General features: G+C 39.4%; 1 protein-coding gene across 2 annotated transcripts in view; it reads left to right on the top strand.

Annotated features, from left to right (window-relative positions):
- The window catches only part of LOC141117501 (cytosolic phospholipase A2 delta-like), an 84,425-nt gene that overhangs the window by 24,509 nt on the left and 40,133 nt on the right, over positions 1 to 19,783 (top strand). For both annotated transcript variants that reach the window (XM_073610398.1, XM_073610397.1), the window contains exons 3-10: positions 830 to 966; positions 2,654 to 2,785; positions 7,380 to 7,420; positions 8,644 to 8,686; positions 10,292 to 10,352; positions 12,764 to 12,948; positions 15,300 to 15,401; positions 17,896 to 17,933. In XM_073610398.1, coding sequence (XP_073466499.1) covers positions 2,771 to 2,785; positions 7,380 to 7,420; positions 8,644 to 8,686; positions 10,292 to 10,352; positions 12,764 to 12,948; positions 15,300 to 15,401; positions 17,896 to 17,933 — 485 coding nt within the window. In that variant the 5' untranslated portion in view covers positions 830 to 966; positions 2,654 to 2,770. The remainder of the gene's footprint in view (positions 1 to 829; positions 967 to 2,653; positions 2,786 to 7,379; positions 7,421 to 8,643; positions 8,687 to 10,291; positions 10,353 to 12,763; positions 12,949 to 15,299; positions 15,402 to 17,895; positions 17,934 to 19,783) is intronic.

Below are 19,783 nucleotides of genomic sequence, written 5' to 3'. Positions count from 1 at the left end.
CATAGATATTTATAAAACTGAACAATTATCTATAGCAGCACCTGCCCTAGAAGACAACCAAATTCAGGGCTGATTTCAAAGCAGGGCTCAAACTTCACACAGCCTTTAACCTTCCTGTGAAGTTAAGGGGCTAGTTCATTTTTTCAGAAGAAGTGAAAGGATAAAAAGTGGGGTGCACACTATGAGAAAATCGGAAGTAAAATTCCGTACGAGGCACAACTGTTCAATTTTCGTATAATGTGCACACAACTTTCGACATCTGATTCAGACTTTCTAAAGAAAAATTTCCAAAGGGACAAACTCCAAATTTTTTCTCGTATGTGAACAGAACTAATGATTTTCGTTTAATGTGTTTTGTTTTCATCAGAAACAAAAGACTGAGTGTGATCAGAAACAATAAACAACAAAGAATAAGCTTTTGTTGTTTGAGAATTTTCGTCCAGTTAGTACCCTGCTCGGTTTCGACCTGCTGTGAAACATGGAGGAGAACCAGATGATCATTCGTCTCTTATAGTGTGTATTGGGCTTAATACCAGCCTCTTACAGATATAGGGTATGGGCTTGGCACTGTGCATGCACTGCACGCAGTGTACACAAAATAAAGAATTGCTAATCTTAAGAGAGAGGTTTTTTTTTTTCAAGAAAATATTTTGCATATCTCTTTTGCCAAAAAAACAGCTCCTAGCAATTTATTTTGGGACTTCAGCTTTCAATGTCAGTAAAAGATGCAGGGAGTATCAACTAGAAGTGGATTGAAACGGTATAATATAATAGCATCTGCTTTAGAATAATTTGTCAACCAAACCTTTGTCTTTTATTTCCACTGCAGTAACCAAACCAGATTGTTATGTTTGCTTATGGCTGCCAACAGCATTGACGGATAAGAAGAGAACCAAGACAGTTTGGAACAATGAAAACCCTGCCTGGGATGAGACATTTCACTTCAGAATACACAGCCAGGTTAAGGTATGACAACTGATGTTAAGAAAACATGAGTCATATTCTTTCACCTGTTCTTGTTACATATATCTAAAGTTAAAGAGGAACTCTGAAAGCTGAGCCCGATAAATGACATGCAGAGGGCAAAGGGCTGATCACCAGCATTGCCTGTGGTCTTCCTACAGCTGATCTTTCCCCATCACTGATTTTCCATGCTTTGTTCTGTACTGTGACTCGGTATGGAGAAACTCGGTAGATGAGCAGGGCTTTGCTTCCTCGTGTCAGAGCCTCCAGTAGGGAAAACCGTGAGCAGCGCAGTAATAATATCACCAAATCTCACTCCAGGTCTTCTGAAACAAACAGTCAGATGCAGAAATACTTATGTGTTCACACTGCAGATATATTGTATGGCTATGAGGCAGTGTTCCTCAACTCCAGTCCTCAAGGCGCCCCAACAGGCCATGTTTTCAGGCTTGGCATTATTTTGCACAGGTGATTTGATCAGTTTCACTGCCTTAGTAATTACCACAGCCATTTCATCTGAGGGAAATCCTGAAAACATGACCCGTTGGGGCGCCTTGAGGACTGGAGTTGAGAAACACTGCTTTGTTGTGCATCCAGAGTACAAATAAACTGTACACTTTGCACTCATTTTCCCCAGAGCTTAGTGAATGTGGTAAAGCTCTGCTGATTTTCATCATCCAATCATGCGCAAGCAAAAATTCATTTTATTTATTTTCCTTGCACCTGATTGGGTATTATTTCTAAAGTGAAGCTTTACCACATTAACCCAAGTCTGGGGAAAATGAGAACAACCTCACTTGCAAAGTGCACAGTCTATTTGCCTTTAGTAAATCAACGCCAAGATCTCAATCATAAGTATACATACAAATCTGAATATGTATGTCCATGTTCTTCTCTGTAATATTGGATGTTTCTCTAACTTTGAAAATAATTGGAGGTTGTAATTTTAAAGCTGGATTCCAGGCATACATAAAATATTTAAAGCTCTGTGTTCAGTAATACATAATCAAATGTATTTTCCTAAATGCAAGCAGCGTACTACCTGAATTTGACTTGGTACCAGCCTCTTTCAATCCATGTACAGCAGATCTCCGACCGGGAGAGGGAGAAGCAGTACTTGGAATATCCTAATAAGAGGCCAAAGCGGAGTGACAGACAGATGAGCTCATCACTGTGTTGCTTCTCCTTTACTATCCGGTCACAGGCTGGGGGCAGGTCTATGACAGAAAGTGGGTTGAATGATGTTGTTTGTCATTCAACCAGAGAAAATTGAGTACTGTCCGTGATACTTTTTTTATTTGCACTAACATACAATTTTTCAGGACAAGCTTTCGGGGTATGTCCCCTTCTTCAAGGTCCAAGCAGTACTGCTTGGACCTTGAAGAAGGGGACATACCCCGAAAGCTTGTCCTGAAAAATTGTATGTTAGTGCAAATAAAAAAAGTATCACGGACAGTACTCAATTTTCTCTGTCACAATTGCACTAATACGGCTACAACAAATCAAGTAAGTCATTCAACCAATAAGACTGAGGACATCTAGTGGGGGGGGGGGGGGGAGATGTAGTGTGGGTAACAGCTCTGGGCTGCTTTTTTCTCCTTTTTTCTTTTAATGGGCAATTAGTTTTTGATTTTTTGACCTGAGTTCTGCTTTAAGTGTTCCATTTTCTCTTGTTTGCTCCTGTCCACAGAACATCCTAGAGTTGTCACTACATGATGAGGATGTAGGGACCGGAGATGACCACCTTTTTACAGTGAACTATGATCTGGGAAATGTCCCACTTAATGAAACAATATTGGAAAGCTTTATGCTAAATAAAGAGGTATGTATTGGGATGTATAGTAAGCAGTTTCATTTCCATGCTGAAGCAGAGTTATTTATTGATTTCAGCAACTTCTTTTATAACTTACAATTTTATTAGTTTTATAGATCTGCATGTGCTTTTACTAGAGCTTAACATCCTGTAAAGCTCAGAGACCATGAACGTGGAACATATATTTCTATCACATTATCCATGTATCAGTTGTCTCATGGACAACGTCCATTCTTTTCCCATAAAATACAGTTTGCGCTTTAGTATAAATATGATAAAAAGTTTACACACCCTGGAATGTTTGGCCTTGGTACAGACACCTTGGTTAATTTCCCACATTTGTGTTTTTTTAAATTACAATTAGTGTCTGTGTATAAATAGTCAATGAGTTTGTTAGCTTTCACATGGATGCACTAAGCAGGCTAGACACTGAGCCATGAGGAGGCAGAAAAAACAGTCAAAAGACCTGAGTAACAAGGTAATTAAACTTTACAAAGATGGAAAAGGATTTAAAAAAGATATCCAAAGCCTTGAATATACCAGTCAGTACTGTTCATGTTGCCAGAAAGAAGCCTTTACTGTACAAGTTCCACAAAAAAGCCTGGTTACAATAAGCCCAACAACACCTTGACATGCCTCATTGGCTTTTTTGTGGCATTGGCACAGTAAAGGCTTCCTTCTGGCAGCTCAACCATGCAACTCTTTTTTGTTCAAGTATCGTTGAATTGTGCTCCTTAAAAACAATCAGACCATCTTTTTGTGGAGAGTAGCCTGTATTTCTCCTGCGGTTACCTGTGATTTTTCCTTTGTATCCTGAGCAATTCTTCCGCCAGTTGTGGCTGCAATACTTATTGGTCTACCTGACCTTGGCTTGGTATCAAAAGAGCCCCTAATTTTCCACTTCTTAAAAAGTGATTAAACAGTACTGACTGGCATATTCCATGCTTTAGATATCTTTTTATATCCTTTTCCATCTTTGTAAAGTTTCATTACCTTGTCACTCAGGTCTTTTGACTGTTCTTTTCTACCTCCTCATGGCTCAGTGTCTAGTCTGCTTAATGCATCCATGTGAGAGCTAACAAACTCATCGACTATTTATATACAGGCACTAATTGTGATTTAAAACGCCACAATGTGGCAAATTAACCTTTAATTGCCATTTTAACCTGTGTGTGCCACATTCTGTATCTGTACCAAGGCCAAACATTCAAGGGTATGTAAACTTTTTATCAGGGCCATTTGGGTGATTTCTGTTATCATTATGATTTAAAAAGGGTCCAAAAAACTATGTGATAATAAATGGCTTCATGTGATTGCTATCCTTAAATAAAAGTTTTTTGGCATGATCAGCCATATTTTTAATATTAATGCCAAAATGTCACAATTTCTGCCAGGGTATGCAAACTTTTGAGCACGACTATATATAAATATAAATATTTTCATCTGGGTGCTGCTGATCTCTGCCAGCCTTTCTCTGCCACTTTTGTCTACATGCATTCACTCTAGTGTCAGATGCATATTATTGCTTGTCATTGGACTAATTTACTAACAGTGACAATGGTGGACCATGCCTACACAATGTACGTCAGTATGGCCGCTTGTAGTCTCCACCAGGTGCGCATGTGACAAATGACATTCTGCAGGTGTAAAAACATTGAAAACTTTGGAATTACATGAACATTGAAAGCTTATAGGAAAATTTGATGATTGGGTTTACACCTAATTTAAATTCCATCTTCACTTTTTTTGTGTGTGTTTTTTTGTGTTTATAAAATCCTGTTCCTTGCACCCTCCTATTAAAAAAAAAATTGCGTGACCAAGAACGCGCATGCTCGTAAATGAAAGAATACATTGCAATACATTACATCATCGCGGGAAGCTGTATTCTGACTTATGAGAATTTTTGTAACTCTAGTAACCTCTTCATTTTCCATGAGACTAGGATGCAAAAAAAAAGGACGATCATTCGTCCAATATTCTCATCGTGTGTACGAGGCTTAAACCTGTGGTTAAGATTTATTTTCCCTCATTTCCTTCGCATGGCTATTACCTTATCGGCAGGGAAGCTGTTTCTGCTATGATTACATAATGAAAAAATAAAAAAAACTCCTAAAGCTACTAAACATTCAAATATCCCCCTGATTATTAGGATTTAAAGTAATTGTAAAGGAAAAAAAATGACAAACACCTCTTTACTTACCTGCTCTGTGCACTGGAATTACAGAGCGGCCCTGATCCTCCTCTTCTCGGGTCCTCTGCCGGCACTCCTGGCCCCTCCTCTCTGTCCCGTGCCCCCTGTGTGGGAAGCCACAGCGCTAGATCCAACGAAGGCAAAAAATGTTTAGGCTTTAGAACCACTTTAATTCCAAAAAAGTAAAAGTGCAGGGCTTGAGTGTACCATCCTATCCCCTAGTATAAGTCAAACATCCAATTGCCTATTGTGTTCACATAACCATACAAGATAATCCTTATTAGTGCCCCAAAATACCGGTAATCATTTGCTTGAAAAAACTATAATATAGGAAAAAATATATATATAAAATAGTATAGTAATTGTTCCAAACGTGCATGAGCTCCGCCACAGTGATAATACTTATTTGTTAAATCAGCACTTCAAAAAAAACCAAAAAAACCTATGAATTCTTGCATAAACAAATAATATAAATATAATAATAATTACAAACTATTTACTCAATTGCAATAGTGATTTGTAATTTGTGAACTTAGCACTACGATGCACCTCCCCCTTTGTTGCACACTGTAATTATTACAATTCCATTATAACAGTTCTCTTGTGTGTCAATTCATTATTTCATCTTTCAATTTCTGCTCCACTTTCCTGCTAATTCTCCTCACATTTCCCCCTGTGCCACACACTCACCGATGTTTGTGGACCTCATTATTTATATAAGTGGGTCTTTTTTTTTCAAAATATTCAAGATTCCCTTTACCTTCACTTTTCCTTTTGACCATAAGTTTTCAGGACCAACAAACTGGGCACTTTTTTTTCACTATAGGTAATTCAGATGCCAAGCCCTTCCCCTCCACTCCAAATAAGCCACCATGTACAGAGAGACAGGGAGAGACCCAGAATAATGTAATTCCGCTTTATTAGCTTAAAAGGTTAAAACAAAGTGAATGCAATTGACAAATGTAAAAAATGGCGCATAACAATCCCTTCTTTATATGGTCGGTTTGTGGAGCCCAAGCTTGCAATCCAATGGGCAGAAGTGACATAGTGGAAGTTACGCAGGGTAATCCTTCCCAACGCATTTCATCATACAGTCGGACGTCATCGGGCAGCCTTCACAAATAAGTGTCACTTTTGTGGTTGAGGACATGTTGATTTCGATTAATATATTTATATTTGTTTATGCAAAAACTCATTGTTTTTTGTCTTTTTTTGCAAGAAAGGGGAAGGGGCACTGTAGTTTTATCACTGTTGTTGAGCTCATGCAGGTTTGGAACAGTTATAGTTTCTTCATGTAAATTAATATTTTTGGGCACTATTAAGGATTATGTTTTGTGGGTATGTGAACACTTCCTGCAATTGGATATTTAATATATGACTTAGACTGGCCATACATGGTTGAATTTCGAAAGAACTTTCTTTTGAAAATCAGAAAAATTGTGCATTTTGTGATCCGATGATGCCACCATTGATTTCGAAATTCGGACAACCAAGCCTTCAATTTCACCTACTGTTGCTACAGAAAAGAATTTTTGTGGCCGGGAATCTTCTTTTCTTTCCAAGAATTTTCTTTTCTTGCACATGCGCATTTCTTTTTCAATTACATTTTTCGCATGATTCTCCCATCATTGATTAGAAAATGGTTCGTTTTTTCAAAAAATTTCCAACATTACAATTACTCAAATTTGATTGCCACGGGAAAATCAGCTGTTGCTGCGGCCCACTAATGGTGTGAAATAAGAACGTAAATTCTTAGATAAGATTTTCTAAAGAAAATTATTTCGAAATTCGTCCCATGTATGGCCTGCCTTATACATTAGGGATCAGGGTTCACACTTACGTGCTGCCCTTTTACCCCAGGGAGAGTGCCTACTTTTAACTTTGCTCAGAAGTTGAGATTTCCACAGAGCATACTTTCTAGTTTTGGGATCCCTGGGACACCTGGAAGGCAAGATTTTATGAGCAGCTAAAAATATATGGAGGCCCCTGAAGATAAGACATTGAAACTAACGGTTCTGCTTTGTGTTTAAATACAATATCATAACCTCTGAACTGATAGAATCAAAATGTCTATTCCTTAAAGCATATCTACATCCAAAACTTGTTTCTGGTTAGTTTGGAGTAGAGTAGAAGGGGTAGAAACCCTGTCAGGTTTTCATTAATGTGCCCCGTAACAGAAAGTGGTGGTGAATTCAACATTTTACAGTTGAAATCTTACTTTGAGGACAATGGTCCCAGTGACATCTGGATTATGTCTTTACTTTGGAGAGATTTCTTCCTGTTGTGTTTCCACTACAGGAAATTAATGGAAAATCTCGCAAAATTCTATCCAAAAACTAAGATAAACATTCTGACTTAAGCTGTACATTAAAGCTGATATGTCTTGAGGTTAACAGCTAATTTCCTTCTCAGTTTCAGGAGGAACTTCATGTAGAATTTAATCTGGTGACCATGTAAGTACAAATACTGATCAGTACAATACATGAGTAAAGGACTATGTACACAGACTTTTGTTTACATCAGAACAGCTTTATTCTCCATATGAATCAATGAGAATGCAAAAGCGGTTTGATGAAGTTTAGAAAAAGGTCAAATGAGGGTCAGAAGGTTAGCAGAAGTATCTGTGAAGTTACTTAGAAGGCTCTGAGAAGAATCTCAAACTGATCTTAAATGCATTCTGAATGCAACTTCATCATTTCTAACAAAAGTGATGTGCTGAATTTTACCTAGAAGTGACAGATGTCAATAAATATACCAACTTTGCGTACATGGATGGATGCGCAATTTAAGTCCTATCTAAATTATTGCACTGTTATGATTGGATGCCTGAAAGCGAGAGGATCCAAACTACGACCCTTTGCTTGTCTTTATTTGGCCCATAGCGTACTATATTCCTCATGCTGACACCAACAATGAGGCACTGACAGTAGGGCATAATTCCTCCCTTGGACACAAAAAATGGGAATAAATTCCTTCCACTGACACCAACTATGGGACACTATTCCTCCCACTGACACCAATGATCGGCACTATTCCTTCAAATGACACCAACTATGAGGCAGTATTCCTCTCACTGACACCAATGATGGGGGACTTTTCCTCCCACTCACACCAATGATAGGGCACTTTTCCTCCTACTGATACCATTGATTGAGCACCATTTCTCCCACTGAGACCATTATTTGGGCATCATTTCTCCCACTGACACCAATGATGGGGCCCTATTCCTCCTCTTATTGACCACTGGCACTATGTAATTTTTTTGACTTCCACTAACCACCAAGTCTGATGCATTTTCTATTCCCACTGGCCACGGTCAGGCCTCTAAAGTCTGAAGGACAGAAAACTGGCCTTTCATTTAGAAAGTTTGGAGAACCTGCCTTAAATCAAGTGTTGATTCATAAATGATCTCTAAGAGAACTACAAAAGAAAAAAGTCTGGCCAGCATAGGGATGTTGGGATTCACAGTTGCAGCCAGGCCTGAGGTGGTATCGGTAATAGCCTGGTGTAATAGACACAAACACAGCCTCGCCTCTCTCTGTTGTCTATTGTTGTATGATATACCACATGACATGCCATGGAGAGGGTTGAGGCAGTTGCCTATGCAAAAGAAAGGGTAGGGTTAGAAGGTTAGGATAGGCACATGAAAATTTCTAATATTTCCTTTATTTCACAGACCAGAAACAAGAAAGAAAGTCACAACCAATGGAGTGTTGGTGGTAAGCATACCAAATATTTAGAATCCAATTTAACCAAGGTGGTCATAGAAACTACATGACAATTGTCCATTCAGGCCTTTTGTGGCAAAACTAGGTATTGCTCTCCTGTCTGTAGGGCTAGGCAGATACTAACTGGATGATCACTGTTGAGCTGATCATTGTTTAGAAAACCCATTTCAAAAGGTATTGATCCCCCCAAAATAAGCAGCTCCAATCACTTTCTATCTGCATTACTCTCACCTTCCATTCTATATTAGAATAAACAGCCAAGTATTTGTGTTTGTGGAGTTACTTGAAGACACAGTTTCCTGAGGTTGGTCAGATTGTGCCTGCAAGTTCAACCACCCTTCAGTACCTAGACACATACTGTATGGTGATGGCACAACTGCCTGGGGTTCAGTGCTATGCACAAAAACACTAATGGGGCGTACACACGGTCAGACTTTTCGACCGGACTGGTCTGACAGATGCCGACGGACCAAATCCGGCAAACAATCCGATCATGTGTGGGCTTCACCGGACCTTCAGCGGACCTTTCCCGTTGCAAATCTGACGGACTTTAGATTTGGAACATGCTTCAAATCTTTATGTCGTAACTCCGCCAGACCCAGAAATCCGCTCGTCTGTATGCTAGTCCGACGGACAAAAACCGACTCTAGGGCAGCTATTGGCTACTGGCTATGAACTTCCTTATTTTAGTCCGGTGTACGTCATCACGTACAAATCCGTTGGACTTTGGTGTGATCGTGTGTAGGCAAGTCCGCTCGTTAGAAAGTCTGTCAGACAGGCTGTCGGACTTTTGTAGCTGAAAAGTCTGACTGTGTGTACACGGCATTACAATTATGAACATAAATCTACCTGTACCAAATACAGAAAGCACATTAAAACTGGAAAAAAAAACTGTTAATATATTAATGTTATATATACAGCAGCATGTCTTATTTGACAGTTTGGCAATTCTGGATCCATATGATCATTTTGTGAACTCAGTTGACTCTCTGGTCTGTTATTCTTAGGAGCAAACCCAGGTTGCTGGCCAATAGCTATAGTTACCCTGAGATAAGCCAGGCACTGGATATGCCTCTAATGTTCACAGTATAGTGTCTCTCGGAAGCATTAAAATATAACTAAAGGCATTTTTTAGTTTTGGATAGAGTGGAGAGGGATTTGAATGCTTGTCAGTTTTTATTGCTGTCTGTGTCCCCTGTTAAGGAGATCCACTCTCTATTTGTCCTGTTCACCATTATCATTGAAAGTGAACATAAAAGAAAATCCCAAATTTTGGGCTGTCCCCAGAAAAGTAATACTGTAGAGGGGAAATCTTCCAATAGGTACACTAGTTCTGGTGACCTGGGGGTTGTCAACGAAATCCCTTTAATTTTCAGGTATTTCCTCTTCTGTTTGGCTATGGGACAGGAAGTGAAGGGAAATCTCCAAATGGGACACAGATGGCGAAAAACAAATCTCACAGGGGTTATAGCCCTTTCTTACTCCAAAATTTAACAAAAAAGTTTTGCCTATAGTTGTACTTTAATCTGCTTAAAGATCTTTTAGCAGTCAGATTTCTAGGGCATGTATGTTTAATTCATGCTGGCTTTTTTTCAGTGCCCAGAGATGGCTGCCCTGGAGGTGATAGTAAAAAAAGAGAAGAAAGAGGTCTTTAAAAGTGAGTATCACTTATAAGTAGAACCTAGAAAATTTGATAGAGTGTATTTGATAGATACCATTGTACAATTTGACAGAATGTGGCAGACCAGGCTGACAAATGCTGCAAGAACCAACAGAACCAGAAAAACATTGTGTTAGTGATGAAAATAAATAATTAAATAAAAAAATAATCAATTAACAAATCAAATGAAAAAACACCAATTAATAATTGTGCATAAATATATATAAAAATATCCAAATAAACAAACAAAAGTTCAACAGTGAAAGTTCATCAAAACAAAGTCCATCAACAAAAGTGTCTCTCTACAGTAGAAAAAAATGACAGCTAAAGTTCGTGTAGCAAACTCTTCATAATAACACTACTGTGCACCAACCATCAGGAAATCAACACTTCTACTTATCAGACAGTTAGACCTCATATACTAGGAGGTCTAACAGCGCTTGTGGGATGAAATCAGGATGAATAGATGGATGGAGAAAAAAAAAAAAAGCTCAACCTCCCAGCCTCTCAAACCAGCCTGTCAGCCCCTTCCACAGCTCTGGTAAGGTCACGCCAGGAACACCCAAGCAATTATATCATAAAAAAAAAGGATGGGGAATTGTTCATAATGCAATAGTTTAAAACACCTTTAATAAAAACTGGGTAGGGTATCTACTCACATATAAATAACATTAACCATTTCAGCCCTGGAAGATTTGGCTGCTCAATGACCAGGCCGTTTTTTGCGATTTGGCACTGCGTTGCTTTAACTGACAATTGCGCAGTTGTGCGAAATTGTACCCAAACAAGATTAACGTCCTTTTTTTGCACAAATAGAGCCTTCTTTTAGTAGTATTTGATCGCCTCTGCGGTTTTTATTTTTTGCGCTATAAACAAAAGAAGAGTGACAATTTTGAAAAAAACCCAATATCTTTTACTTTTTGCTATAATAAATATCTCACATTTTTTATCAAAAAAACAATTGTTTTCCTGAGTTTAGGCCGATATGTATTCTTCTACATATTTTTGGTAAAAAAATCGCAATAAGCGTATATTGATTGCTTTGCGCAAAAGTTATAGCGTCTACAAAATAGGGCATAGATTTATGGCATTTTTATTATTATTATTTTTTTACTAGTAATGGCGACAAGCTGCATTTTTTATCGGGACTGCGACATTATGGCGGACACATTGGACACTTTTGACACATTTTTGAAATCATTGACAATTATACAGCGATCAGTGCTATAAAAATGCACTGATTACTGTGTAAATGTCATTGGCAGGGAAGGGGTTAATACTAAAGGCGATCAAGGGGTTAACTGTGTTCCCTATGTGTGTCTAACTGTGAGGGGATAGGACTGTCTAGTAGGAGAGAGAGATTGGTGTTCATATGAACACATGATCTGTCTCCTCTCCCCTGAAAGAACCAGGATCTGGGTGTTTACACACCCAGATCCCAGTTCTCGCTCTGTCACGAACGATCACGGAGGTCATCGCGCCTGCTGGCACTCGCATCAGCTCCTGGCATACGCTGCGGGCGCTCGCGCGCCCCTAGTGGCCAAAAGGCGAAGCGCCGTAAGGTAACTTTGTTTCGCCCAGCCGTGCGAAAACTGCGGCAGCTGGTCGGCAAGCGGTTAAACAGCGTTTCACAAAAGCTCCATCAGCCACTCTAGTGGGCGTAATGGCGTAACTGGAGTAGCCGCATCCTACGTGTTTCGTCCAAAAAGGCATCTTCACAGGGGCTCATGGAGATGACTCTTACTGTGGAACACTTTAATCACTGGAGAGACCATTTCATGGTGGACTTTGTTTTGATAAGCTTTTGCTGATGAACTTTTGGGGGGGGGGGTTTGGATATTTTTATATACATTTATTTTATTCATTGCATCGCACGTTCACTGATTGTTGTTTTTTCAACTGATTTTTTACTTGTTTATTTATTTATTATTTATTTACATCAGTTGATATCACTTTATTTATACTGATTAAATGTATCTATTTATGAATTGATTGATATTTATATTGCATGTTTTACAAATATTGATTGACAAGACTACACAATTTGAATATTTAAGTTTGAACACTGTTTTGTATGTGGATAATAGTGAGAGCAGCTGTCAGATTTTTTTTTCATTTTTCATTATTGTTTTTTTTTTTGTTGCGCTTCAAGCACACTGTATTTTTTACTTTAAAAATCACCGCACTGCAATGCAAAGCATTGTGGCCACGGCAATGTGTACTAACATTGCTACCATGAGCTATCGTGTTCCTTTGGATGTGGGTGGTTGGAGGGTGGTATAAACACAGCAGAACCACCGGTTTCTACCACCTCTGGGAATGAGGCCTTGGAGGAATGTGTTGCTAACGGGTCAGAGGTCGGGAAGGTTCCATGAGCTTAAACTGTATCTTCTGTTGTATGTTCTTAGATAAAACAGAGCTGGTTCTGACTGTAAGAGGCTCCTATGAAGCAGAACACAGAATCTTACTCAAATCAAAGAGCAGCTCTGAGTCCGGTTCACAGGAAAGAGTGGTGTTCCATTATCCTCAGGATTATGGAACAGAAATGACAGCCAGTCTGAAAAGGGTCTACTCCTCCTTGGATGTCACCTTTGTAAGTATTTCACAGTTTTTATTTTAGATGTATCAAGAGTTAAATTGCAGTCTTTTCAAATATGTTCCTCAAACAATCCTAATCAACAGTTATGGCCTTTTGCACTGATTAATGCCACCCACTCTATTACTACTTTTCATTCAAGCTGATGTGGCCTGCATACCAGTCATGATGCTGAAGATGCTTTTACATAAGATTGCTTGTACATAGTAGCTCATCCCTAATATATTCAAAATTCAACACTTAGCTGATATAGAATGACGTGTACCTCAGTCTAAAAGTGACTTACATGATAATACAGTAAGTACACTTGCTCTGGAAGGAAACCTGTATTGAGTATATCATTTATTGGCTTAGTGTAGATTTTGTATGAAGTTTCCAATACAAAAGCACACATATACACACACATGAATGAAATGCTCAGTGCTCTGGTATAACATCACCAAAATGCATCTACAAATTGTGTTTTATTTGAAAGACTAACTTTCATTGAATTCCATAAGTGCCAATTAACACTATTGTACTGTGATAATGGACTGTAATGCACAGAGTGCTGTGTGATGTAGTACAATTTTTTATAGAACCCTAATGCACAAGCTCAGTGGACGTATGTTGTAGAGCACTGCAAGGTACACATATAACCATTTGTGTGCTGTGGTGTACTGCATTAGATGCCGGTTCACACTGCTGCGCTGCAAATTTGTTCCATTTTTTTGTCCTGTGTGAGGTGCGATTTTACCGCAAATTTACCGCGATTTTACCGCGAATTTCAGGAGTTGGTCATAGCTGCGATTGATGTTCTAGCCAATGGAATCATAATGGAAAAAGAAAAAAGGTGTTAACTTCCTGTGTATTTCCTGGTTTTTGTGGAGAGTAGTGTGGTGGAATTCGCACATATCTGAACCAACAATGCGATTCCAGAACGATTTACATTGATGTCTATGGAGGCTAAATTCGCAACGCAACGCAGTAACCTCGCACAAGACGCTTTTTTTTCATCGCATCGCATTCGTAGGGGAATCGCAACGCATGTATGTGAACGACGGTCATTGAAAACAATGACTTTATGGATGACATGCGAATTTAGAATGTTTTTGACGCATCACATTCGTTATGAACTCGCATCAGTGTGAACCGGCACTAAAACTAGTGTATTTCTAATGTTTTAAGGTGCACTGCCAATTATTCAGAATGAATGGAATGCCTTAACATGTGCATTAAAGCAGCAAACAGTGTCCCGAAGCTGATTTTCATGCTGATGTAAAAAAATTAAACAAAAAAAAAAAAAGAAGGAAATCAGACTATATAGGCCAGATAAGTAGCAGGAGCAGGATACTTGAGCAGTTCTGGCACTGGATTTTCTTCTGGATGTTGGTGACCTGATTTTCTATCACTAGTCTGTTTGGCTGTGGGATAATGATGCTTAGCTCTGGACTGAGAGGACTCTCTATTGTATAGATATTGGCTTTGGAGATTTTTGGTCTTATATGGTCGTATTTGACTTCTTACCATCATGTCAGCTGAACATATCCTTAGAGCTGTTTGGTGACTATTCTTACATCCTTTCTTTGGATCAGTGCTCCTCCTCCCTTGCTCTGATGTGTTTGCTTGCCTGTCATGAGGTATTTTTAAGAAGGTACGCTAGTGTCTGCCCCCTTTTGGGGTCTCCTTATGCTTCGGTGCCCGCCAAGGGAGTCTTTTGCATGCTGGTGCTCTGGTGTTGAGACAACTGCTGTATTGTTTCCATGCGTCCTGAGGAAGCTGCTTCTAGTGAAACACGTTGACACGTGAAGATACCTGTAATCTGTCTAGCATGTTAATGGTTATTGCTGTATTACTATATGCGGTTGACTTATGAGCAAAAACAATGCAATTGTCTTTTTGAACATAAACATGTTACGTGGTGTTTTAGATCTTTTGTACAATAAAATGTAATGCTTTTATATGATTGTGTACTCCTTATCTGCCTATATGGTATGATTTCCTTTTTGCTTAATTTATACACTACGGATGTTGGCCAAGAGTGTCAGCCCTTTCTTTTTGATGTAAAAAATAATTAAATGATTACAAATTTGCATCAATTTAAAATCCCATATATAATTAGTAAATAGTATAAGTACCAGAAATAATGTTTAAATTAAATTCCAGTAATCCACAGTACAGCAGTAACCAGACTGGGAGAAGGAGGGCCAGCACTACTAGCAAATCAGGCTCTGCTGCTTGCATATGTGCTGTCAGGAAACATTACAGAACAGAAGGATCACTGCATCAGTGGGGTGTAACTTCTTCATTGTCCAATCCGTAGACTTGTTTGTGTTTTAACCTGTGACTTTCACTCTTTTTGTTCTCAGAGTAATGAAACCGAAAACGATTGTTTAAACCAAACTACAATCCCACTTAGTTTAATCTCTCCTATGGATAGTGAAACTAACATCCAGCTACCTGCAATGGAGGCAAGTAAATTATTTGATATCTGATGCACTGTGTGTTAGTTTGGATCTGTGTATCTATTCTTTCATTTTTTTTAATATTTATTAAGTCCCCAAGTGGACCAAATGCATGCTGCACTTGGTCCTATTCTGATCCCTAACCTCCATGTGAATTAAAAGCACAGTACTGTAGTTACAACCCACCCCAAAGATTCTCACTGTAAACAGCCCCACGGCACTGACTGTTCATTCACAAATTCAATAGTAAACTATCAAACTGCGCTGTGGGGCTGTGCGATAGATCTGCTGGTGCAGTGTATGCAGGGCGGGGACAAGGGTTGGGCAGGAGGGGCGGTTGCCCTGGGTGCAATGGTTTATTGCAGGGATGGGAGTTCCCTGACCCTAACCTTAAGAGAGGTGGGGGGTGGGGAATATTTTGGCATCTTTGCTCTGGGCACGGGATGACCTTGTCCCGGCACTGAGTGTATGTTTACCAGCAGGCGCAGATCTATTACACAGCCCTGACTGTTCATTCATAAATTCAATAGTGAAGAATCAGTCATACCCGCCCCCTGGTGTGCTGAATGGTGGCAATCATCTCCAGTGTGTGCCTGCTGCCAGAGACAAGCGCTGTCGATAAGCCATAACTATACAGTATTTGTCTCCTTGCTAGCAGCGTGGTTGGATAGCAGTGGGAAGAGGGAGGCGGGATAAGGTGGTAAGCTGCTAGGCAACAGCAGGATGGATCAGAGCAAGACCAACTGCTACAGGCACTTGTTCTCCTAGGAGATTTAATAAAGACTTAAAAAAATGAATTGATACTTCTTCTGTAGGGTGAATAAAGATTTAGAAAATGCCGTTAATTTGTTTAAAAGCTCATATCCAGCAGGTCCCATACAAAAGAGACTCAGCTGCACTTTATTGGGAATTTATAGAGGGTCAGCATTATTAAGCGATAGCTGTTTTATTTGTGTGCTTCCAGTTAGTAATCTCTTCAATAAGGTACAAGTTGTCCCCTGACCATTGTATATGCTGCATTTGTCAGAACATCCGCCTTTCCTATGGTTAATTGCCTATGAGCTAAGACAACAAATTAAAACACAATAAAGAAATAAAAGTTTTGGCAGCAGCAACATGGAAATGATCTGAAGGACTCTGCTGTGCCTTTTTGAGAGACAGGAAACCTGGTATGCAAAGGAGAATTGCTGCCAGGCATAAACTGTTTAGCGAATACAGCCTTTTCGTAATCCATTTTCCACACTGCAAGGATTGTAGCAGTAAAGACTTCAGATATTGTTCCTATTATGTAAATTGTGACATAGGCCATACCAACACACTTAGGCTGCATTCACACTACAGCGTTTAGAATCACAGGCAGATTTGCCACGGATCTGCCCACGATTTTACAGCGTCGAGGTGTGAATGTCAAATTACGGGACTCGCATGCAAGATGCCATATGGTCTGCCGCGATTGTCGCACGATAAAACATGCTGAAATCGCGGCGGGATGCATGTGGCCCAAAAATAGTTCAGGAGCTACTTTGGGGCGACATGCGTCCCGCGATGCCGATTGCCGCGATTGCAGCTTGTGTTATCGTGCGACAATCGCGACAGACCCGCACCGCGATTTGAGGTGTCATTTAAATGCATGGCATCTTGAATGCGAGTCCCGCGTTTTGTCATTCACACCTCGGCACTGTCAAATCACAGGCAGATGTAGCCTTACTGGAAGGAGTGCAATGTAAGTGTATCAATGGGGTTGATTTACTAAAGGCAAATAGACCGTGCACTCTGCAAGTGTTCCAGAGCTTAGTAAATGAGCAGAAGCTCTGCTGACTTCCATCATCCAATTATGTGCAAGCAGAAATGCTATTTTTTATTTTCCTTGCACGTTATTTGTATTTTTTTCAAAGTGAAGCTTCACCTTATTTACTAAGCTCTGGAGCAACTGCACTTGCAAATTACAGTCTATTCGCCTTCAGTAAACCAATCTCTATGTGTACTATATGATCTGTCTTGTAATTAAAAATAACAAAACTTTGCACCCTGACTTCCCAGGTGGGAGGAGCAAAAATGGCCATAGAAAAAACCTCCCAGTGCAGTTAGCTAAGAGCCGGTTCACACAGGGGCAACACGACTTGCAGGCCAACTCTGTGAGGCGACCTGCACACGATTTCAGCGGCGACTTGCAAAACGACTTCTGTATAGAAGTCAATGCAAGTCGTCTGAAGTCGCCCCAAAAGTAGTAAAGGAACCTTTCTTCTACTTGAGTCGCTCCTATTAGAATGGTTCCGTAGTACAGAACGGGACGCGACTTGTCAGGCGGCTAAGTCGCCTGACAAGTCGCCCCTGTGTAAACCGAGACTAAAGGTCTTTGCTGGGAATGCTACATTAGTAAATGCTACATGTTGTAATTATGATAAAATTAAAACTTTCTTTTGGAGACTTGAACTGTAGTGTGATATTAAACATATTTAGATATATATATATATATATATATTTTTTTTTTTCTTTACAGGTCAAGCCATTGGAAATCCAAATTAAAGTGAAAGAATGGTAAATTTTCTGTTAATGTATGACGTATAGAGAAGTGATTCATATTGCATTGCATACCATAATGCTGTAGATGCATTGGTCTATTCCTTCTGACTTCATTTTGTTGTCACTTGGAATTCTGGACTTTGTACATCATCGTTGTTCTTTGCACTGTCCACCTTTCTCAGCCTGATAATGGTTTATATCAGGGATATGCAATTAGCAGGCCTCCAGCTGTTGCAAAACTACAAGTCCCATCATGCCTCTGCCTCTGGGTGTCATGCTTGTGGCTGTCAGAGTCTTGCTAAGCCTCATGGGACTTGTAGTTCTGCAACAGCTGGAGGTCCGCTAATTGCATATCCCTGGTCTATACAATACAACATTGTAAATTACAAAAGTTATGTGCAAAATTATATAATCCGTAGCACATAATAGGTTTTAGCTTATAGTAGAGAAATTAATAAAATGGGTTTGATTGACTGTCATTGGTACCTACACTACCCTATTAAATAAGTCAGATAATGTTTTAAAAAGCTAACAGTCTCTACAAGCTGATATTTTCCAGTGCTAGAGCAAAGCTATGCTTAATAGAACTCATGCAGGCTATTGCCCAGGGGGTCCTATACTAAATGAATGCTATATTAATACATATTTAGCTTCACTTTGTTTTGGAACCAATTGATGTTTAATGCCAGATACACAATCAGAACTAGTAAGAATGCAAGTGGCTGCAGAGAAAAATCTCAACACTGTTTGCAGCTCAGGAAAACATTGTCTCAGGAAAACATTGTCATCATCTTTGCAGGCTCCTGAATTTTGACCTGTACATTCCAAATGGAAATAAGCAAAGTAAAGTTGTGACAAACAAAATCCTTGATAATACCGTGTTTCCCCGAAAATAAGACCTACCCTGAAAATAAGACCTAGCGTTATTTTCCAGGAGGGCTGCAATATAAGCCCTACCCAGAAAATAAGCCCTAGTTTAAAATGCTTGTAAAATCCTATAATCCACTCTATTACAGTACTATATAATGTACAATGTGTATGTTTCTGTAATATAATTGCGGGAAGAGAGCTCCGGCGAGTCACAGAAGCGCAGAGCGGCGCTATAATGAAGGTATTTGGCACAATTATATTACAGAAACACACACATTGTACATTATATACTACTGTAATATAGTAAATTATGGGATTTTACAAGCATTTTAACTCAGTTCACACTGGAGATTCCTGACAGGCAGGGAGGGAAGGGGGGGGGGGGGGGGGGGGGGAGACAGCACATTACATGGTAAGACCTACCCTTAAAATAAGCCCTACTGTGTCTTTTGTGGCCAAAATTAATATAAGACCCGGGCTTATTTTCGGGGAAACACGATAATACTAAACCATCAGTTTACATAAAAGGAATGGAACCTGATTAGACTTCATTTGACCAACATTACAGGGTGCTTCAGCCCAGCTTAGGTAATAGCAACTATGATTTTACCAACATAAATTGATGATTGGAACAAGGTATGATCCGCATAAGCTGAAAGGTATTATTGATCAGAGGTCCCCAATCTTCAGTTCATCAACCCCTTTACAACGTTTCAGTTTGTTTTTTCCCCAGAAATGTATTATATTAGAATTCGGTGACTTGAAAAAGTATTCACACCCCTTGAAATTTTCCACATTACAACCAAAGACATGAATGTATTTTATTGGGATTTTATGTGATAGACCAACACAAGGTGACACATAATTGTGAAGTGGAAGGAAAATTATAAATGGTTTTCAAAATGATTTACAAATAAATATGTGAAAAGTGTGGCGTGCATTTGTATTTAGCCCCTCTGAGTCAATACTTTGTAGAACCACCTTTCACTGCAATT

The sequence above is a fragment of the Aquarana catesbeiana genome, linkage group LG13, assembly GCF_042186555.1.
Source record: "Aquarana catesbeiana isolate 2022-GZ linkage group LG13, ASM4218655v1, whole genome shotgun sequence".
Taxonomy (NCBI): domain Eukaryota; kingdom Metazoa; phylum Chordata; class Amphibia; order Anura; family Ranidae; genus Aquarana; species Aquarana catesbeiana.
Note: the sequence above shows the minus strand (reverse complement) of the source record. Positions and strands in the feature narration are given on the sequence as shown.